The sequence below is a fragment of the Pongo abelii genome, chromosome 10 (genome assembly GCF_028885655.2).
Source record: "Pongo abelii isolate AG06213 chromosome 10, NHGRI_mPonAbe1-v2.0_pri, whole genome shotgun sequence".
Classification (NCBI taxonomy): Eukaryota; Metazoa; Chordata; class Mammalia; order Primates; family Hominidae; genus Pongo; species Pongo abelii.
The window spans coordinates 48,622,416-48,646,621 of record NC_071995.2 but is presented as its reverse complement, the minus strand read 5'-3'; the positions used below and the strand labels follow the sequence as shown (position 1 = coordinate 48,646,621).

Below are 24,206 nucleotides of genomic sequence, written 5' to 3'. Positions count from 1 at the left end.
TGAAAAAATTAGCTGGGCATGGTGGCACATGCCTGTAGTCCCAGCTACTTGGGAGGCTGAGGCAGGAGGATTATTGAGACCAGGAGGTAAAGATTACAGTGAGCCATGATCGTGTCACTGCACTCCAGCTTGGGTGACGCAGCGAGACCATGTCTCTTAAAAAAACAAAACAAAACATACATCTATACATACATAATACGTTTTAAAAAGCTGGGTGTGGTGGCACATGCCTGTAGTCCCAGCTATTGGAGAGGCTGAAGCAGGAAGATTGCTTGAGCCCAGGAGTTTGAGGCTGCAGTGAGCTATAATTACACCACTGCACTCCAGCCTGAGTGACAGAGTGAGACCCCCATCTCTAAAAAAATGTGTTTTAAATAACAACAAGAACAAAAACAGGGCCTGAAACATGGTAAATGCTCCCAAATGGTGGTAGCTCTTATTACCAAAGACAAAGAGACTGTGTCGTCTATGTTTTTATTCCTCCCATTAGTTGGGTCGGTTAACATTTAGTGCCCCTATGTACACTAAAAAAATATATCGCAATCATCTTGCCTGATACTAAACAAGGCATTAAATTAAAAGGAAACTAAATATGATTCTTCATAGCCAGAAGCTTATTACTTAAAATAGAGAATTCTGCTGCAAAGCTGGCTTCATCATCTGTGAGTTCAAACTACAGAAACACTTGGAACTATCATTCTATCTTAACGTTGAAGTATCTTGGCATGTACAATCAGAGAAAGTCTCTATTTCTGCTTTGGAAGAGAATTTTCTCTCCTATCCCACAAGGAAAAATAGACCCCTCAAAAAGTTGTTTTCAGTGTTTTATAAGAACCTATAATACTTTTCAATCTCATGGCATAAAGTGATAAAAAATACACAGAGTGAAACACAGTCAGGCATCACTTAATGATGGAGAACATTCTGAGAAATACATTATTAGGCAATTTTGTTGTTGTGCAACCATGATAGAGTGCACTTACATAAACCTAGGTGGTACAGTCTGCTGCATACCTAGGGTATATGGCATAGCCTGTTACTCCTAGGCTACACACCTGTTCTGCTGTACTAAGTATTGTAGACAGCTGTGATACAGTAGTAAGCATTTGTATATCTAAACACAGAAAAGGTACAGTAGGCCAGGCTTAGTGGCTCATGCCTGTATGTAATCCCAACACTTTGGGAGGCTGAGGTGGGTGGATCACAGGAGGCCAGGAGTTCGAGACCAGCCTGGCCAACATGGTGAAACCATGTCTTTACTAAAAATACAAAAATTAGCTGAATGTCAGGTGCGGTGGCTCATGCCTGTAATCCCAGCACTTTGGGAGGCCGAGGTGTGTGGATCACCTGAGGCTGGGAGTTCAAGACCAGCCTGACCAACATGGAGAAACCCTGTCTCTACTAAAAATACAAAAATTAGCAGGGCATGGTGGCGCATGCCTGTAATCCCAGCTACTTGGGAGGCTGAGGCAGGAGAATCACTTGAACTTGGGAGGTGGATGCTGCAGTGAGCCGAGATCGTGCCACTGCACTCCATCCTGGGCAACAGAGTGAGACTCTGTCTGGAAAGAAAAAAAGGTACAGTAAAAATACGGAAAAATAATCTTATAGACCACCATCGTGTGTGTGGTCTGTCATTAACCTAAATGTCATTATGTGGCACATGAATGTATATAAAAGGTTTGACCTTCCTCTGCCCATAATCAGGAAAATGTGTATCAGTAAAATTCAGACCATAATTACCTTCTTCTTTTGTTCTTCCCCAGCCACTTATAAAACACTTTGTGTTTCCGTCCAGGATTTGGAAAACATCAAAAGGTAGGCAAATAGGCTGAATATAGTCATTATATCTCACTGCTTTTTTTAAGTGAAAAAGTGCAATATCATTTACATAAGATTCCAAAATGAAGTTTGGATGAATAATGATTGCTTTAATTTTTATCTTCTTGGTATGAGGATGGCGTCCATGTATATTATTAGTTCCAATCACAGCTGTCCACATTAAAGGATCGCTGAAAGAAAGTAAACATTCTTATTATAAACATCTTTATTTAACTAAGTACATATTATATTCTTAATCTCCCACTAGTTTTCTTCTTATGTTAGATTAATAATAAAAAACTTTAATTCCAGTTTCATGTGACATAAAATATCAAATAACACGAATATCATGATCTAGGGAAGGAGAAAAAGACCAATGGGGGGGAGGAGCCAAGATGGCCGAATAGGAACAGCTCCGGTCTACAGCTCCCAGCGCGAGCGACGCAGAAGACGGGTGATTTCTGCATTTCCATCTGAGGTACCGTGTTCATCTCACTAGGGAGTGCCAGACAGTGGGCGCAGGTCAGTGGGTGAGTGCACCGTGCGCCAGCCGAAGCAGGGGCGAGGCATTGCCTCACTCGGGAAGCGCAAGGGGTCAGGGAGTTCCCCTTCCGGGGGTGACAGACGGCACCTGGAAAATCGGGCCACTCCCACCCGAATACTGTGCTTTTCCGACGGGCTTAGGAAACGGTGCCCCAGGAGAGTATAGCCCGCACCTGGCTCAGAGGGTCCTATGCCCATGGAGTCTCGCTGATTGCTAGCACAGCAGTCTGAGATCAAACAGCAAGTCGGCAGCGAGGCTGGGGGAGGGGCGCCCGCCATTGCCCAGGCTCGCTTAGGTAAACAAAGCAGCCTGGAAGCTTGAACTGGGTGGAGCCCACCACAGCTCAAGGAGGCCTGCCTGCCTCTGTAGGCTCCACCTCTGGGGGCAGGGCACAGACAAACAAAAAGACAGCAGTAACCTCTGCAGACTTAAATGTCCCTGTCTGACAGCTGTGAGGAGAGCAGTGGTTCTCCCAGCACGCAGCTGGAGATCTGAGAACGGGCTGACTGCCTCCTCAAGTGGGTCCCTGACCCCTGACCCCTGAGCAGCCTAACTGGGAGGCACCCCCCAGCAGGGGCAGACTGACACCTCACACGGCCGGCCAGGTACTCCAACAGACCTGTAGCTGAGGGTTCTGTCTGTTAGAAGGAAAACTAACAGAAAGGACATCCACACCAAAAACCCATCTGTACATCACCATCATCAAAGACCAAAAGTAGATAAAACCACAAAGATGGGGAAAAAACAGAGCAGAAAAACTGGAAACTCTAAAAACCAGAGTACCTCTCCTCCTCCAAAGGAACGCAGTTCCTCACCAGCAACGGAACAAAGCTGGACGGGGAATGACTTTGACGAGCTGAGAGAAGAAGGCTTCAGACGATCAAATTACTCCGAGCTACGGGAGGATATTCAAACCAAAGGCAAAGAAGTTGAAAACTTTGAAAAAAATTTAGAAGAATGTATAACTAGAATAACCAATACAGAGAAGTGCTTAAAGGAGCTGATGGAGCTGAAAACCAAGGCTCGAGAACTACGTGAAGAATGCAGAAGCCTCAGGAGCCGATGCGATCAAATGGAAGAAAGGGTATCAGCCCTGGAAGATGAAATGAATGAAATGAAGCGAGAAGGGAAGTTTAGAGAAAAAAGAATAAAAAGAAACGAGCAAAGCCTCCAAGAAATGTGGGACTATGTGAAAAGACCAAATCTACGTCTGATTGGTGTACCTGAAAGTGACGGGGAGAATGGAAACAAGTTGGAAAACACTCTGCAGGATATTATCCAGGAGAACTTCCCCAATCTAGCAAGGCAGGCCAACATTCAGATTCAGGAAATACAGAGAACGCCACAAAGATACTCCTCGAGAAGAGCAACTCCAAGACACATAATTGTCAGATTCACCAAAGTTGAAATGAAGGAAAAAATGTTAAGGGCAGCCAGAGAGAAAGGTCGGGTTACCATCAAAGGGAAGCCCATCAGACTAACAGCGGATCTCTCGGCAGAAACCCTACAAGCCAGAAGAGAGTGGGGGCCAATATTCAACATTCTTAAAGAAAAGAATTTTCAACCCAGAATTTCATATCCTGCCAAACTAAGCTTCATAAGTGAAGGAGAAATAAAATACTTTACAGACAAGCAAATGCTGAGAGATTTTGTCACCACCAGGCCTGCCCTAAAAGAGCTCCTGAAGGAAGCGCTAAACATGGAAAGGCACAACCGGTACCAGCCGCTGCAAAATCATACCGAAATGTAAAGAACATCGAGACTAGGAAGAGACTGCATCAACTAACGAGCAAAATATCCAGCTAACATCATAATGACAGGATCAAATTCACACATAACAATATTAACTTTAAATGTAAATGGACTAAATGCTCCAATTAAAAGACACAGACTGGCAAACTGGATAAAGACTCAAGACCCATCAGTGTGCTGTATTCAGGAAACCCATCTCATGTGCAGAGACACACATAGGCTCAAAATAAAAGGATGGAGGAAGATCTACCAAGCAAATGGACAACAAAAAAAGGCAGGGGTTGCAATCCTAGTCTCTGATAAAACAGACTTTAAACCAACAAAGATCAAAAGAGACAAAGAAGGCCATTACATAATGGTAAAGGGATTAATTCAACAAGAAGAGCTAACTATCCTAAATATATATGCACCCAATACAGGAGCACCCAGATTCATAAAGCAAGTCCTGAGTGACCTACAAAGAGACTTAGACTCCCACACATTAATAATGGGAGACTTTAACACCCCACTGTCAACATTAGACAGATCAACGAGACAGAAAGTCAACAAGGATACCCAGGAATTGAACTCAGCTCTGCACCAAGCGGACCTAATAGACATCTACAGAACTCTCCACCCCAAATCAACAGAATATACATTTTTTTCAGCACCACACCACACCTATTCCAAAATTGACCATATACTTGGAAGTAAAGCTCTCCTCAATAAATGTAAAAGAACAGAAATTGTAACAAACTGTCTCTCAGATCACAGTGCAATCAAGCTAGAACTCAGGATTAAGAATCTCACTCAAAACCGCTCAACTACGTGGAAACTGAACAACCTGCTCCTGAATGACTACTGGGTACATAACGAAATGAAGGCAGAAATAAAGATGTTCTTTGAAACCAATGAGAACCAAGACACAACATACCAGAATCTCTGGGATGCATTCAAAGCAGTGTGTAGAGGGAAATTTATAGCACTAAATGCCCACAAGAGAAAGCAGGAAAGATCCAAAATTGACACCCTAACATCACAATTAAAAGAACTAGAAAAGCAAGAGCAAACACATTCAAAAGCTAGCAGAAGGCAAGAAATAACTAAAATCAGAGCAGAACTGAAGGAAATAGAGACACAAAAAACCCTTCAAAAAATAAATGAATCCAGGAGCTGGTTTTTTGAAAGGATCAACAAAATTGATAGACCGCTAGCAAGATTAATAAAGAAAAAAAGAGAGAAGAATCAAATAGATGCAATAAAAAATGATAAAGGGGATATCACCACCGATCCCACAGAAATACAAACTACCATCAGAGAATATTACAAACACCTCTATGCAAATAAACTAGAAAATCTAGAAGAAATGGATAAATTCCTCGACACATACACCCTCCCAAGACTAAACCAGGAAGAAGTTGAATCTCTGAATAGACCAATAACAGGAGCTGAAATTGTGGCAATAATCAATAGCTTACCAACCAAAAAAAGTCCAGGTCCAGATGGATTCACAGCCGAATTCTACCAGAGGTACAAGGAGGAGCTGGTACCATTCCTTCTGAAACTATTCCAATCAATAGAAAAAGAGGGAATCCTCCCTAACTCATTTTATGAGGCCAGCATCATCCTGATACCAAAGCCTGGCAGAGACACAACAAAAAAAGAGAATTTTAGACCAATATCCTTGATGAACATTGATGCAAAAATCCTCAATAAAATACTGGCAAACAGAATCCAGCAGCACATCAAAAAGCTTATCCACCATGATCAAGTGGGCTTCATCCCTGGGATGCAAGGCTGGTTCAATATACGCAAATCAATAAATGTAATCCAGCATATAAACAGAACGAAAGACAAAAACCACATGATTATCTCAATAGATGCAGAAAAGGCCTTTGACAAAATTCAACAACCCTTCATGCTAAAAACTCTCAATAAATTAGGAATTGATGGGACGTATCTCAAAATAATAAGAGCTATTTATGACAAACCCACAGCCAATATCATACTGAATGGGCAAAAACTGGAAGCATTCCCTTTGAAAACTGGCACAAGACAGGGATGCCCTCTCTCACCACTTCTATTCAACATAGTGTTGGAAGTTCTGGCCAGGGCAATTAGGCAGGAGAAGGAAATCAAGGGTATTCAAGTAGGAAAAGAGGAAGTCAAATTGTCCCTGTTTGCAGATGACATGATAGTATATCTAGAAAACCCCATTGGCTCAGCCCAAAATCTCCTTAAGCTGATAAGCAACTTCAGCAAAGTCTCAGGATACAAAATCAATGTGCAAAAATCACAAGCATTCTTATACATCAATAACAGACAAACAGAGAGCCAAATCATGAGTGAACTCCCATTCAAAATTGCTTCAAAGAGAATAAAATACCTAGGAATCCAACTTACAAGGGATGTGAAAGACCTCTTCAAGGAGAACTACAAACCACTGCTCAAAGAAATAAAAGAGGATACAAACAAATGGAAGAACATTCCATGCTCATGGGTAGGAAGAATCAATATCATGAAAATGGCCATCCTTCCCAAGGTAATTTACAGATTCAATGCCATCCCCATCAAGCTACCAATGACTTTCTTCACAGAATTGGAAAAAACTACTTTAAAGTTCATATGGAACCAAAAAAGAGCCCGCATCGCCAAGTCAATCCTAAGCCAAAAGAACAAAGCTGGAGGCATCACACTACCTGACTTCAAACTATACTACAAGGCTACAGTAACCAAAACAGCATGGTACTGGTACCAAAACAGAGATATAGATCAATGGAACAGAACAGAGCCGTCAGAAATAATGCCACATATCTACAAGTATCTGATCTTTGACAAACCTGACAAAAACAAGAAATGGGGAAAGGATTCCCTATTTAATAAATGGTGCTGGGAAAACTGGCTAGCCATATGTAGAAAGCTGAAACTGGATCCCTTCCTTACACCTTATACAAAAATCAATTCAAGATGGATTAAAGACTTAAATGTTAGACCTAAAACCATAAAAACCCTAGAAGAAAACCTAGGCATTACCATTCAGGACATAGGCATGGGCAAGGACTTCATGTCTAAAACACCAAAAGCAATGGCAACAAAAGCCAAAATTGACAAATGGGATCTAATTAAACTCAAGAGCTTCTGCACAGCAAAAGAAACTACCATCAGAGTGAACAGGCAACCTACAAAATGGGAGAAAATTTTCGCAACCTACTCATCTGACAAAGGGCTAATATCCAGAATCTACAATGAACTCCAACAAATTTACAAGAAAAAAACAAACAACCCCATCAAAAAGTGGGCGAAGGACATGAACAGACACTTCTCAAAAGAAGACATTTATGCAGCCAAAAAACACATGAAAAAATGCTCACCATCACTGGCCATCAGAGAAATGCAAATCAAAACCACAATGAGATACCATCTCACACCAGTTAGAATGGCAATCATTAAAAAGTCAGGAAACAACAGGTGCTGGAGAGGATGTGGAGAAATAGGAACACTTTTACACTGTTGGTGGGACTGTAAACTAGTTCAACCCTTGTGGAAGTCAGTGTGGCGATTCCTCAGGGATCTAGAAGTAGAAATTCCATTCGACCCAGCCATTCCATTACTGGGTATATACCCAAAGGACTATAAATCATGCTGCTATAAAGACACATGCACACGTATGTTTATTGCCGCATTATTCACAATAGCAAAGACTTGGAACCAACCCAAATGTCCAACAATGATAGACTGGATTAAGAAAATGTGGCACATATACACCATGGAATACTATGCAGCCATAAAAAATGATGAGTTCACGTCCTTTGTAGGGACATGGATGAAATTGGAAATCATCATTCTCAGTAAACTATCGCAAGAACAAAAAACCAAACACCGCATATTCTCACTCATAGGTGGGAATTGAACAATGAGAACACATGGACACAGGAAGGGGAACATCACACTCTGGGGACTGTTGTGGGGTGGGGGGAGGGGGGAGGGATAGCATTGGGAGATATACCTAATGCTAGATGACGGGTTGGTGGGTGCAGCGCACCAGCATGGCACATGTATACATATGTAACTTACCTGCACATTGCGCACATGTACCATAAAACCTAAAGTATAATAATAATAATAATAATAATAATAATAAAAGAAAAAAAATAAATAAAAAATAAAATAAAAAAAATAAAAAAAAAAATAAAAAAAAAGACCAATGGGACAGAAAATCCAGAAACATTCAAGTACATGAGAATTTAATATGTTATTAAGGCAGCATTTTGTACCAATGGACAAAAGAATGAATTATTCAATATGTGGTATTGGGGCAACTAGCTGTTTGAAAAGAGAAATAAAACTAGACCTCTGAAATAACACTAAACACCAAAATAAACTCCAAATGGATTAAATATTTAAATATACAAATCTATTTAGTAAAGAGTTCCCATCTTTTAGAGATACCCAAAGTGATATGTCTGAGTTTTGCTTCAAAATAATTGGAGGGAGACTGGTGAGGGTATAGGTGAAACAAGATCAGTTATCAGTTGATAATGGGAAGCTAGGTGATGGGTACATGGGAGTTCGCTAAAATATTCCCTCTACTTTCATAATTTTTTTGAAACTTACTGGAATGAAACATTTGGATATTAACTTAGCATGTGAATTAAAAAACTAAACCAGGGCCGGGTGCGGTGGCTCACGCCTGTAATCCCAGCACTTTGGGAGGCCAAGGCGGGCAGATCACGAGGTCAAGAGATCGAGACCATCCTGGCTAACATGGTGAAACCCTGTCTCTACTAAAAATACAAAACAAACAAACAAAATATTAGCCGGGTGTGGTGGCGGATGCCTGTAGTTCCAGCTACTCGGGAGGCTGAGGCAGGAGAATGGCATGAACCTGGGAGGCGGAGCTTGCAGTGAGCTGAGATCGTGCCACTGCACTCCAGCCTGGGCGACAGAGCAAGACTCTGTCTCAAAAACAAAAAACAAAAAACAACAACAACAAAAAATCTAAACCAGAAAAAAATACAGATGAATATATAACATTGACACAAGAAAGGATCTGATAAAGCATGACACTAAAGGTAAAAACAAGAAGCAACTAATCAATCTTGGCCATCTTAAAAAAGCAAGCAAGCAAGCAAAAAACTAAACCCCAAACAAGTGAAACAATCAACAATTAAAACCATGAGAGGTTAACAGTAGTTAACCTCTGGAATCGAATTAGGAAGGAGGAACTTTCACTTTATACACTGTTGCTTACAGATAACTTTTCATCCTTCAAATTGGCAATGTTTATGTGAGTGCACGCATATGTGTGTGTGTGTTCGATGATAACACAGTGCAGACAAGAGTTAGAGGAACAAGGGTACTCTTATTCATGGCAGAAAGTGTAAATAGATGGGCAATTTGGCAACATGTATCAATAGCCTAAAAAAGCTGCATTTGCATTTAACTCTGCAATTCTGCTTCCTAGAATGTATCCCAAGGAAATAAAAGATGAACACAAAAATTTAGCTATAAAAATATTTACCAAAGAAATTTTGGCATATCTGCAAAGTGGAATACAGGAGCAAAATACATATGTTGACAAGGAAAAATGCTTATGTTATATAATTTAATGTAAAAGGCTATTTCACAGTTTAGCTATATAAGCCTGTTATATAAAATAATTTGCATATATGGCTAGAAAAATCTAGAAGACCATGTAAAAAAAATTAACAGCTATTATTTCTAGGAAATGTAATAAATGATTCTTATTTTTTCTCATTTCTGTTTTCTCATTTTCTTACATTAAATATGTTCTAGGCCGGGCATGGTGGCTCATGCCTGCAATCCCAACACTTTGGGAGGCCGACACAGGCAGATTGCTTGAGCCCAGGAGTTTGAGCCCACCCTGGGCAACATGGCAAAACCCTGTCTCTATAAAAAAAATACAAAAATTAGCCGGATGTGGTGGCACGTGCCTGTAGTCCCACCTACTTGAGAGGCTAAGGTGGGAGGATTGCTTGAGCCCAGGAGGTTAAGGCTGCAGTGAGCCGTGACTATGCCACTGCACTCAAGCCTGAGCAACAGAGTGAGACCCTGTCTCAAAAACAAGCAAGCAACAACAACAACAAAAAACCACAAAAATGTTCTACTTATTTTTTTTAATATAAAACTGCACATACACTTATCATTTGACAAGGTAGTCTCACTCTTGGGTATTTACAGAAGTGAAATGAAAACCTAGATTCACACAAATGTTTATAGTGGTTTTATTCATAATTGACCAAATTAGAAACAAATATCCTTCAAGTAGTAGATGGATTAACAAACAGTGGTACATTCATATGTATTTGGCCATCCTTGCTTTGTTATAAAGAAATACTTGAGGCTGGGTAATTTATAAAGAAAAGAGGTTTAATTGGCTCACAGTTCTGCAGGCTGCACAGGAACCATGGTGCTGGCATTGCTTGTGGTGAGGGCTTCAGGGAACTTACAATCATGAGGTAAGGGGAAAGGGGAACAGGAGTAACGCATGATGAGAAGGAGTAAGATAGCAAGTGGGGAGGTGCCAAACACTTTTATTTATATCTTTTCCCTAACTTTTATTTTAGGTTCGGGGGTACATGTGCTGGTTTGTTACATGGGTAAACTGTGTGTGGCAGGGTTTTGGTGTACAAATTATTTCACCACCCATGTAATGAGCATAGTACCCAATAGGTAGTTTTTCAATCCACTTCTCCACCCTCAAGTAGGCCCCAGTGTCTGTTATTCCCTTCTTCATGTCCATGTGTACTCAATGTTTGGCTCCCACTTATGAGAGAACAACATGTAATATTTGGTTTTCTCTTCCTGTATTAATTTACTTAGGGTAATGGCCTCTAGCTCCAGCCATGTTGCTACAAAGGAGATGATTTCATTCTTTTTCATGACTGCGTAGTATTCCATGGTGTATATGTGCCACATTTTCTTTATCCAGTCCATCTTTGATGAGCATCTAGGTTGATTCCACGTCTTTGCTATTGTAAATAGCACTGCAATAAACATATGCATGCATGTGTCTTTATGGTAGAATTATTTATATTTCTTTAGGTGTATATCTAGTAATGGGATTGGTGGGTCAAACAATAGCTCTGTTTTAAGTTATCTGAGAAATCTCCGTACTGGTTTCCACAGGGACTGAACTAATTTCCATCCCCAACAGCAGTGTATAAGCATTTGCTTTCTCCATAGCCTTGCTAGCATCTGTTATTTTTTCACTTTTTAAGAATAGCCATTCTGATTGGTGTGGGATAGTATCTCATTGTGGTTTTGATTTGCATTTCTCTGATGATTAGTGATGTTGAGCATTTTTTCATATGTTTCTTGGCCATATGTATGTCTTTTGAGAAGTGTCTGTTCATGTCCTTTGCTCATTTTAAAATGGGGTTGTCTGGTTTTTGCTTGCTAATTTAAGTTCCTTATAGATCCTAGATATTAGACCTTTATTGAATACATAGTTTATAAATATTCTGTAGGTTGTCTGTTTACTCTGTTGATAGTTTCTTTTACTGTGCAGAAGCTCTTTAGTTTTATTAGGTCCCACTTGTCAATTTTTGTTTTTGTTGCAATTGCTTTTGGAGTCTTTGTCATGATGTCCTTGCCAGCAGCTTTGTTTCTGGGTTCTCTAACCTGTTCCATTGGTCTATGTGTCTGTTTTGGTACCAGTACTGTGCTGTTTTAGTTACTGTAGCCTTCTAGTACAGTTTGAAGTCAGGTAGTATGATGCCTCCAGCGTTGTTCTTTATGCTTAGGATTCCTTTGTCTATTTGGGCTCTCTTTTGGTTCCACATGAATTTTAGAATAGTTTTTAAAATTCTGTGTAAAATGTTGTTGGTAATTTGATTGGAATAGTGTTGAATCTGTAAGTTGCTTTGGACAGTATGGCCATTTTAACAATAATGATTCTTCCTATCCATGAGCATGGAATGTTTCTCCATTTGTTTTTGTCATCTATGATTTCTTTCAGAAGTGTTTTACAATTCTTTTTGTAGAGAGCTTTCACATCCCTGGTTAGATGTATCCTTGGATATTTTATTCTTTTTTTGGCTACTGAGAATGGGATTGCATTCTTGATTTGACTGTCAGCTTGGACTTCATTGGTGTGTAGAAATGCTGCTGATTTTTGTACATTGATTTTTTTATCCTGAAGTTTTGCTGAAGTTGTTTATCAAATCTGGGAGCCTTTGGCCAGAGACTATAGGGTTTTCTAGGTATAGAATCATATTGTCTACAAACAGAGATAGTTTGACTTCCTCTCTTCCTATTTGGATGCCTTTTATTTCTCTTGCCTGGTTGCTCTGGCTAGGACTTCCAGTACTATGTTGAATAAGAGTGGTGATAGTGGGCATCCTTGTCTTGTTCCAGTTCTCAAGGGCATTTCCAGCTTTTGCCTGTTCAGTATGATATTGGCTGTGGGTTTGTCATAGATGGCTCTTATTATTTTAAGGTATGTTCCTTCAATGCCTAGTTTGTTGAGGGTTTTTAACATGAAGAGATGTTGAATTTTATCAAAAGCCTTTTCTGTATCTATTGAGATGATGTGGTTTTTGTTTTTAGTTTGTTTAGTTCTGTTTTAGTCCGGCATATGTTGAACCAACTTTGCATCCCAGGAATAAAGCCTATTTGATCATGGTGGATTAGTTTTTGATGTGCTGCTGGATTCAGTTTGCCAGTATTTTGTTGAGTATTTCTGCATCTGTGTTTATGAGGAATATTGGCCTGAAGTTCTCCTTTAGATTGTGTCTCTGGCAGGTTTCAGTTATCAAAATGATGCTGGCTTTGTAGAATGAATTAGGGAGGAGTCCCTCCTTCTCAATTTTTTTGGAATAGTTTTAGTAGGACTGGTACCACCTCTTTTATACACCTGGTAGAATTTGACTGTGAATCCTTCTGGTCCAGGACTTTTTCCGGTTGGTAGGTTTTTTTTATTACTGATTTAGTGTTGGAACTTGTTATTGGTCTGTTCAGGGTTCCAGTTTCTTCCTGGTTCTATTTTTTGAGGTTGTATGTTCCAGGAATTTATCCACTGGGTTTTCTAGTTTGTGTGCATTCAGATGTTCGTAATAGTCTCTGAAGGTATTTTATATTTCTGTGGGGTTGGTGGTACTGTCCCCTTTGTCATTTCTGATTTTATATATTTGGATCTTCTCTCTCCTTCTCTCTCTCTTTTTTTTTTTTTTTTGGTTAGTCTAGCTAGTGATCTATCAATCTTACTTATTCTTTCAAAAAACTTGGTTTCGTTGATCTTTTGTATTTTTTGTGTGTCACAATTTCATTCAATTCAGCTGTGATTTTGGTTAATTCTTTTCTTCTGCTAGCTTTGGGGTTGGTTTGTTCATTTTTCTCATTCCTCTAGGTATGATGTTAGGTTGTTAGTTTGAGATCTTTCTAATTTTGGTGTGGGCATTTAGCACCATAAACTTTCCTCTTAACATTGCTTTAGCTGTTTGCCAGAGATTCTGGTATGTTGTATCCTTGTTTTTGTTAGTTTCAAAAAATTTCTTGATTTCTACCTTAATTTCAGCATTTACCTGAAAATCATTCAAGAGAAGATTGTTTAATTTCCATGCAATTATATGGTTTTAAGAGATGGTGGCATTGATTTCTATTTTTATCATGTTGTGATCCGAGAGTGTGGATGGTATGATTTTGGGTTTTAAAAATTTGTTAAGAATTGTCTTATGGCTGAGTGTGTGGTCTATTTTAGAGTATGTGTTATGTGTAGATTTAAAAAAATGTATATTCTGTTGTTTTTGGGTGGAGTGTCTGTAGATAGCTGTTAGGTCCATTTTGTCAAGCGTCAAGTTTAGATCCCAAATATCTTTGTAAGTGTTCTGCCTCAGTGATCTGTCTAATACTGTCAGTGGGGTGTTAAAGTCTCCCACTATTATTATATGGTTATCTAAGTCTCTTCATAGGTCTCCAATAACTTGTTTTATGAATCTAGCTCCTCCAGTGTTAGGATAGGTAAGTCTTCTTGTTGAATTGAACCCTTTATCATTATGTAATGCTCTTTTTTGTCCTTTTGGGTCATTTTGGTTTAAAATCTATTTTGTCAGACTGGGTGTGGTGGCTCATGCCTGTAATTCCGGCACTTTGGAAGGCCAAGGTGGTTCATGAAGTCAGGAGTTCAAGACGAACCTGATCAAGATGGTGAAACCCCGTCTCTACTAAAAATACAAAAATTAGCTGGGCGTGGTGGCAGGCGCCTATAATCCCAGCTACTTGGGAGGCTGATGCAGGAGAATTGCTTGAACCTGGGCGGCAGAGGTTACAGTGAGCCAAGATTGTGCCACTGCACTCCAGCCTGGGCGATACAGTAAGACTCCATCTCAAAAAAATAAATAAATAAAGTCTATTTTGTCTAAAATAAGAATAGCAACCCCTGCTCTTTTTTGTTTTCCATTCACTTGATAGATTTTGCTCCATCCCTCTACTTTGAGCATATGGATATCATTGCATGTGAGATGTGTCTCTCTTAAAGACAATGTACAGTTGGGTCTTGTTTTTTATCCAACTTGCCACTCTGTGCCTTTTAAATGGGGTGTTTAACCTTTTTACATTAAAAGTTAATATTGATATGTGCAGATTTGACATTGTCATTGTGTTGTTAGCTTGTTTATGTAAACTTGATTGTGTAGTTGCTTTATAGTGTCAATGGTCTATGTATTTAAGTGTGTTTTTGTGGTGGCTGGTAACGGTCTTTCATTTCCATGTTTAGTACTCACTTAAGGATCTCTTGTAAGGCAGGTCTGGTGGTAATTAATTCCCTTAGCATTTGCTTGTCTGAAAAGGATCTTATTTCTCCTTCACTTACAAAGCTTAGTTTGGCTGGATATGAAATTCTTGGTTGGAATTCATTTTCTTTAAGGATGCTAAACATAAACTGCCCCAATCTTTTCTGGCTTGTAGAGTTTCTGCTGAAAGGTCTGCTGTTAGCCTGATGGGGATTCCTGTTGTAAGCGACCTGCTCTTTCTCTCTAGTTGCCTTTAATATTTTTTCTTTTACATTAACCTTGGAGAATCTGATGACTATATGTCTTGGAGATGGTATTCTTGTATAATATCTCACAGGGCTTCTCTGAATTTCTTGAATTTGAATGTCAACCTCTCCAGCAAGGTTGCAGAAATTTTTATGGACAATATCTTCAAATAGGTTTTCCAAGTTGCTTGCTCTCTGTCCCTCTTTCAGGGATGTCAATGGGTTGTAGGTTTGGTCTCTTTACATAATCCCATATTTCTTGGAAGTTTTGTTCATTATTTTTTCTTTATTTCTGTCTGAGTTGATTTGAAGAACTAGTCTTCGAGCTCTGAGATTCTTTTCTCAGCTTGGCCTGTTCTGCTGTTAATACTTCCAATTGTATTATTAAATTCTTGTGAGTTCTTTTTTTTAGCTCTATAGATCAGTTTGGTTCTTTCTTAAAATGGCTGTTTCATCTTTCAGCTCTTGTATTATTTTACTGGACTTCTTAGATTCCTTAGATTGGGTTTCAGATTTCTCTGGAATCTCATTTATCTTCATTGCCATCCAGATTCTGAATTCTGTGTCTCTCATTCCAGCCATTTCAGTCTGGTTAAGAACCATCGCTTGGGAGCTATTGTGGTCATTTGGAGATAAGAAGAAACTCTGGCTTTTTGGGTTGCCAGGGTTCTTGTGCTGGTTCTTTCTCATCTGTGTGGACTATTATTCCTTTAATCTTTGAAGTTGCTGTCCTTTGGATGGGGCTTTTTGCTTTTATATTCTTTGATGCCCTTGAGGGTTTGACTGTGTTATAAGTTGGGTTTAGTCAACTGGCATCATTTCTAAGTGTTTTTAGGGGGACAAGACTCAGCTCAGCATTCCTGGGCTGTAAGCTCTAATCCTGGGGGACTGGGACAGGCTCATGGCTTTGTACTCTGGCCTCTCATGGTCGAGCACCTGCTGCACTGGAAGACCTGAGGTGTTCCTGGTCCACTGGCAACAAGGCTGCAATGAGGGATGATGGCAAAAGCACTTTGTCCGGGCAGTGGCAGCAGGGTTCATGCTTGTGTGCATGTGCCAGCAGTAGCAGGGCAGCAGTGCAGCTGGGCCCATGTGTGTATGCACTGGTGGTGGCAGTGCAGTGGAGTCTGCACATGTGCCAGCAGTGGTGGGGCACAGGCATGGCAGGGTCCACATATGTGCACTGGTGGCAGTAGTGCTACACATTTTTTTAGACAGGGTTTTGCTTTGTCACCCAGGCTGAAGTACAGTGGTGTGAATATGGCTCACTGCAGCGTCAACCCCCTAGGCTCAAGCAATCCTCTCACTTCAGCATCCTTAGAAGCTGGGACCACAGGCATAAGCCACCATACCAGGCTAATTTTTAAAATTTTTTGAAGAGACAGGGTCTTGCCATTTTGCCCAGGCTGGTCTTGAACTCCTGGCCTTAAGAGATCCTTCTGCCTCAGCCTCCCAAAGTGCTGGGATTACAGGTGTGAGCCAATGCACTTAGCTGGTGCTATCCATTATGAAACAAACAGATCTCATGAGAACTCACTTATCACCAAGGGAATGGTTGTAAGCCATTCATGAGGGATCTGCCCCCACAATCCAGTCACCTCCTACCAGGCCCCACCTCCAATACTGGGGATTACATTCCAACATGAGATTTGGAGGGGACACTCAAACTATATCATCATACAATGCAATACGGCTCAGCAATAAAAACAAATAGTAGTGATACACACAATAACATGGATGAATCTCAAATGCGTTATGCTAAGTGAAACCAAACTCATAAGGCTCCATACCATATGATTCCATTTATATGACACTCTGGAAAAAGCAAAACTATAAAGACAGAAAGTAGATCAGTGGTTGCCTGGCAATGAAGGAGGGAGGGGGTTTACCTCAAAGGGGTATGGGGGAATTTTTGGAGGTGAAGAAAGTTGTTCTGTGCCTTCTATTGGTAATCACATGATTGTATGCATTTGTCCAATTCACAGAACTGTACATTAAAAATAATGAATTTTACTACGTTAAATTATATCTTAATAAAATCATTTTTGTCATTTTTTTTTTAAAAAGGAATGATCTACTGACACACAAAACAGCATGGATGAATCTCAAATGCATTCTGCTAGGTAAACAAGCCAAGCTCAAATGGCTACACATTGCACGACTCTGTTTATATCACATCCTGGAAATGGAAAAACTGTAAGGGATAGACAACAAATCAATGGCTGCCAAGGGCTGGATGCAGGGGCAGGGGTTGGCTACAAAGGGTCATGAGAGGATTTAAGGTTATGGAACTGTTCTAAATCTTGATTGTAGTAATTACATGACTATCTACACCGTCAAAAGTTTTAGAACAGAACATTTTTTAAAAGGTGAATTTTAACATGTAAATTATGCCTTAACTTTAAAAAGAAAATAAGTGCATAAGTGAGAAAACTGAGAAAAGAAAAATAGATCCAAAAGGTCATTTCTACTAATGTGAGTTAGGACTGGCTGTACGAAAAAGCCTCTAGGTTTTAATAGATATCAGTGCTGCTGGACCACAACACATTCTTTCTCAGTTCCAGTTACATAGAGATAATTAAAACAATATCCTCTTTCCCTTTTCTAGAAATATCCATTGGTGGCTGGATGCAGTGTCTCATGCCTGTAATCCAGCCCTTTGGAAGGCCGAGGTAGGAAAATAGCTTGAGCTTAGGAGTTAGAGACCAGCCTGGGCAATATAGCAAAACCCCATTTCTACAAAAAACACAAAAATTAGGCATGGTAGCCCACGCCTGTAGTCCCATCTACTGGGGAGGCTGAAGTGGGAGGACCAATTTATCCTGGGAGACTGATGCTGCAGTGAGCCAAGATTGTGCTATTGCACTCCAGCCTAGGTGACAGAGCAACACCCTGTCTCAAACAAAAAGAAATATCCATTGGTGCTTATATACTCATATCCATATCCTGTGCAAGGATGAGTGCCCTGCCCACTCTGTTGTCAAGGTGCTCTCATTTAATACATGACCCGGATCCCCTGACCACAGCTCTCTGGGAAAGGGGTGGGCCTCTAATAAAGGTTTATTCATAAATTGAGCAATGGTGGTATCACCTAGATTGAAAAGCTGGGCTGGGATAATTAGATAATTCATCATGAAAATTGATGAGAAGGCCAGTTAGCAATAGGAGCTGAAACTGAAAGATTATGAGGTAGAATGATAACACATCATGTGTAAGTTCATGTTATAAGGAAGCCATTCAGTGAAAGGGAGAAAAAGGGCAGACAAAAAACAAAACAACAACAACAAAAACAATGCCTTCAGAGACACCTAGCTATCGACAGTTCCGCCCCAAATATCATTCCTCATGTGATGAATCTGGCTGCATATCAGAATCCAGTGCTTTGAAAAGGAGTAAAGACCACGACTGGTTTTTAGAGACTAAACTGATTTCTGGGTGGGAAGTAGGGAAGGCAAATCCAACACAGTGGCCAGCAGGAAGTCGATGAGGGAGCTTGAAGATATCTACCAATGTGGAACGAAATACTTTATAATAACAAGCATCCAACTTGATAAACCTCATTTATTGACTTGGCAAGGCTTTTTTTTTTTTTCCTGACAACATTTTATTTGATGAAGGGGCCTTCAGAATAGAAATCAACTTTCCAACAGACTTTCCAAACCTGCAAAAAATACTTAAAACAAAAAGTTATCACATAAACTTGATGAAAAAGGACAAACCTGTCTTTCAGCAACTAGTGCAAAAAACTGGACACTAATAACTAAACTTGGCCAAGTAGTCCAGTACCTCATATTACTGGTGAAAGAACTCAGACCTAAGCATCTCCTTCACGCTGATCTAGTTGAAGAATATATATGTGTATATATATATTTTTTTCTTTTTTTTTTTTTAGATGAAGTCTCGCTCTTTTGCCCAGGCTAGAGTTCAGTGGCATGATCCTAGCTCACTGCAACCTCCGCCTCCCAGGTTCAAGTGATCGTCCTGCCGAGTAGCTGGGATCACAGGCACCCACCACCACACCTGGCTAATATTTTGTATTTTTAGAAGAGACGGGGTTTCACCATGTTGGCCAGGCTGGTCTCGAACTCCTGACCTCAGGTGATCCTCCTGCCTCAGCCTTCCAAAGTGCTGGGATTACAGGTGTGAGCCACCATACCCAGCAGGTTCTGTCATCTTAATAATACTGTCCTCCAATCCATGAACACAGGATGTATGTTCATTTATTCATTTATGTCTTCTTGTAGCACTCCAGCCTAGGCAACAAGAGCGAAACTCCCTCTCAAAAAAAAATAAAAATAAAAAATAAAATAGAAATAAATAAAAATTAAAAAAGGATGACAGAACCACCCAAAGCAATCTTTTCCCCAATATGGGAAAAAGTGGACTTCCCCATATTGCTTTGTAGACTGTAAACTTTTTAAAGAGTTTTTAGACTGAATGCAATCCCTATCAAAATCCCAATGACTTTTTTTTTGGCAGAAACAGAAAAACCCATCCTAAAATTCATATGGAATATTAAGAGACTCCAAATAGCTAAAATAATCTTGAAAAAGAAGAACAAAGTTGGAGGGCTCACATTTCCTGATTTCAAAACTTACTGCAGGCCGGATGCAGTTGCTCACACCTGCAATTACCACTTTGGGAGGCCAAACCGGGAAGATCACTTGAGCCCAGGAGTTTCACACCAGCCTGGGCAACATAGTGAAACCCTGTCGCTACAAAAAAAAAAAAACAAAAATTAGTCAGACATGGTGGTGCGCACCTGTAGTCCCAGCTATTCAGGAGGCTGAGGTGGGATAACCTGAGCCTGGGAGATGGAGGTTGCAGTGAGCTGAGATCATGCCACTGCATGCCAACCTAGGTGACAAAGCAAGGCTCTGTCTAAAAAACAAAACAAAAAACAAACAAAAACACCACCAAGAAAAAATACTTACTATAGATCCATACTAATCCAAAGAGTGTGTGATACTAGCATAAGGACAGATATATACATCAGTGGAGAAGAATTGAGAGCCCAGAAATACACCCTCTCTATATGATCAACTGATTTTCAATGAAGACGCTAATACCATCCAATGGGGAAAGGACAAACTTTTCAACAGATGGTACTGGGGAAACTTGATAGCCTCATGTAAAACAATGAAATTGTACCCTTACCTGATACCTTATGCAAAAATTGACTCAAAATGAATCAAAGACCTAAATCTAAGAGCTAAAGCTATAAAACTCTTAGAAGAAAACATAGGGGAAAAGCTTCGTGATACTGGATTTGATATAATGATTTCTTACATATTACACCAGAAACACAGGCAAAAAAGAAAAAAAATAGATAAATTTGACTTCATCAAAATTAAAAGCTTTTGTGTATCAAAGGACACTATCAGAGTGAAAAGATGACCCACAGAATGGGAGAAAATATTTGCAAATAATGTGTCTGACAACAGATTAATATCCAGAATACATAAAGAACTCCTACAACTCAACAACAAAAAAGCAAAGAGCCCAGTTCAAAAATGGACAAAGGACTTGAATAAACATTTCTCCAAAGAAGATATACAAATGGCCAATAAGCACATAGAAAGATGCTTAACATCACTAGTAATTTGGGAAATGGAAATAAAAGCCACAATGAGCTACCATTTCATATTAATTAGGATAGTTATTATCAAAGTAGTAGTGTAAATATAAGTATGATAAGTCATAAGATAGGAATATGGAGACTGATATTCTGGATCTACTTTTAATCAGTAGGGAGGGTTGAGGGACAGAAGAAGCAAATGTAAGATACTGCATAGAGAGCCTTCATAGGCCTTGGGGACTACTTGGATAGGTGAAGTGGGAAAAATTAGATAACTCTCTGGGTAATGGAGCTATTGATGATGCTATCAACTGAGAAAATAGAGAAGAAATAGTATCAGAGGAAAGTAAATTCCATTTTGGACTTATTTAGAATGTGACTCCAATATATATGCATGGTAGGGAGCTGGAAATATGACTCATCAGGAGAGACCTAGGAGTTGACAGCACATGGTGATTGCTGAAACAGAGGTAGATTAGACATCTCTAGGAAAGAGTACAGAATGATAGAGGGCAGAGGGCAAACTCTAGAAAACACTGCAATGTAAAGGATGACAAAGACTCATCAAAGAAGCAAGAGAAAAAAGTAGTGAGTGGTGTCTTAGAAATCAAGAAAAGACATAATTTCAAGAAGAGGATGTGGTCAACATTGCCAAAGGCTGTAGAGGTCAAAAAGGGTGGGAACTGAGATGAAGTCGTTGGATTTGGCATGGAGGTAGATCTTTAATAGCATTTGGCCACAAAAATCAGACTGCAATTGGATTTTATGGGTCAATGGAGATGAAGCAAACAGAGTCTCTTTTTCAAAGAGTCTAACAGTGAAGGCCAAATCTGGCATGTCTCTTGTTTTCATACAGCCCATAATGTTTTTTACATTAACAATTTTTTTAAATATAGAGACAGGGTCTCGCTATATTTCCCAGGCTGGTCTCAAACTCCTGGCCTCAAGTGATCCTCCCGTCTTGGCTTCCCAAAGCATTAGGATAACAGATGTGAGCCAACATGCCCTACTCTACATTTTTAAATGGCTGAATCAACCAAAATATTTCATGACAGGTTAAACATATAAAATTCAGATTTCAGTGTTTCATAAAGTTTTATTGGCTTATAGCCACACTCATTCAATTACTTATTGTCAGTGCTAGTTTTCACGCGATCGTGAGAGAGACCATATGACCTTCAAAGCGTAAAATATTTACTACCTTTATAGAAAGTTTACCAGCCCCTAATTTAAAAGATCCATGATCGGGCATGGTGGCTTACACCTGTAATCCCAGAACTTTGGGAGGCTGAGACGGGCAGATCACGTGAGGTTAAGAGTTCAAGACCAGCCTGACCAAAATGGTGAAACCCCCATCTCTACTAAAAATACAAAAATTAGCTAGACTGTAATTCCAGCTACTCGGAAGGCTGAGGCAGAAGAATTGCATGAACCCAGGAGGCGGAGGTTGCAGTGAGCCAAGATTGCACCACTGCACTCCAGCCTGGGTGACAGAGTGACACTCCATTTCAAAAAAAAAAAAAAAGTAAAAAATAAAAATAAAGGATTCCTGGGTAGGGGGCTAGGGGAGGGATAGCATTAAGAGAAATACCTAATATAGATAGATGATGGGTTGATGGGTGCAGCAAACCACCATGGCACATGTATACCTACCTATGTAACAAACCTGCACGTTCTGCACATGTACCCCAGAACTTAAAGTATAATAATAATAATAATAATGAATAAAGGATTCAACAAATACACTGTACTATGTATAAGGCATTATGGCTATTTGCAAACATAGCTTAGCTGAAAATGGCTGAAGTTAAATGGTCCTCTGTCACTTCAAAATATCCCCTAAGAGAATAAAAATAGTTGTGCTCTGAATACGTACCTAGCGTCTTTAGTGCAGTGGGCAGCTGTGAGGACCCAACTCTCTCTCACTAGGGTTCCCCCACATACATGAACAAGAACACGGCCATATTTAATCTGCAGGCTCACCACCCACGGCCATGCGCCAGCTTGTGCTTCGGTGCCCCCTATAATCCGAGACCCTTGCAACACATCCTTAAGCGGTGCTGTTCCACAATCTAAAAATAAAAATGATATATTATTTTGACTGAGCATCTATATTATGTGTTACTTCCTAAGCTGAACATATTAATGCAATCCTTTAAATTCCTATGTTAAAAACACAAAGCAAGCTAACATACCGGAGACATGCCCGTATTTTGAAAGAAACTTGGAGAGTTGAGACAAAGATGCCATAATCGATTACTTACAAATAGACATGAAGTCAACACAATTCATCAATTTTAAAACTCTATTCCCCAAAAATATAAAAATAAAAATTTTTGGCCACATATCACATTCTTCCCTGTGTGAAACAGCAATTAAAGAGCCCGGGAACGGTGAGTCGAGAGCCGCAGATTCTAATGCTCAGCATTTCACTTGTTGGGCTAATTTTTCTCAACTATAGTATGAAATGGTCACCTACTAGCCCTCCCTTTCAACTCTTTATCCCCTGACTTATTAATCTATAAAATGGGGATGATAAAACCCAGAATGTTTTGAGGAGAAAATATAGATTCACAATACAAATGTGTCATTTTACTATTACAACTACACTTATTACAGCCTGTCTAGAAACTGCTTAGGTATGTAAAATTTTGGTTAAAGGCCATTGGGACAACAGAAAAGGAGAAACCCGAATTCAAAGACTACAGGTAAGAGAGGCCCCCCAGAGACAGGCACGAACAGGTACTGCCCTTTGCATGCGCCCCTCCCTCCCTCCGCCGCCCGAGCCTCTTGCGGACGGCCTCAGCCTGCTGGGAACTAGCGGCCGGTTCCGGCGAGGGGCCGAGCCTGTGCCTTCCAGAGGGCGAGTAGTGGTCTGAGTATAAGTGAGAGCTCCCCACAAACAACAGCGCCACGCTCAGGAGCCCCAGCCGCATTTTGGAGGCTGGTGAGCAAGATGGCGGCAGGTACTTCCCACCCGCCCTGGTCACGCGGGGCGCACGGCCTGGCGGGGAGGCGCGAGTGAGGCCCGGAGGTGTGGGAGGCGGGCGAGGAGTAGGTAGGTCAGTTTAGAAAGAACCCCTCACCCTCAAGGTCTGATCGGCTTCCTCATCCACCACTATCCCCCAGGTGATGTCTGATCACCCTGGCCTGTCCAGCAAGAATCCTGTTAGGTCGGTTAGCCGGAATGCCATTACTCTTGATGCTACCTCTTAGTAATTTTCCATCCACTGACACCTCTCTCCTGCTCCTTGGCTGTAAATTCTCTTTTGGCTCTGCTCTGTTTGGATTTTAGCCCAGTCCCTCTACCTATTACAAAATCCCATTGCCATGGTCCCTATCCCTATCTGGATGGTCCTGAATAAAGTCTGCCTTGCTGTGCTTTAATGAGTATCACTGAATAATTTTTCTTTAACGTAACCTAGAGTTTTTAAGTGTGATATCTAATGTTCAGTTTTAAATTGTTCTGTCATTCCTATCTTGACCTATACTGAACTTTGCCTTTGTTAACCCAACACCTTCAGTAATAAGAAGAC

General features: G+C 40.2%; 1 protein-coding gene across 1 annotated transcript in view; it reads right to left on the bottom strand.

The window, feature by feature from the left end:
* The window catches only part of TMPRSS12 (transmembrane serine protease 12), a 47,166-nt gene extending 23,510 nt beyond the window's left edge, over nt 1–23,656 (bottom strand). Inside the window, exons 1-3 of the mRNA XM_009247725.3 lie at nt 23,420–23,656; nt 22,547–22,742; nt 1,744–2,012 (exon numbers count right to left, since the gene is read on the bottom strand). Coding sequence (XP_009246000.3) covers nt 1,744–2,012; nt 22,547–22,742; nt 23,420–23,606 — 652 coding nt within the window. The 5' untranslated portion in view covers nt 23,607–23,656. The remainder of the gene's footprint in view (nt 1–1,743; nt 2,013–22,546; nt 22,743–23,419) is intronic.
* Between the last annotated feature and the right edge of the window lie 550 nt (nt 23,657–24,206).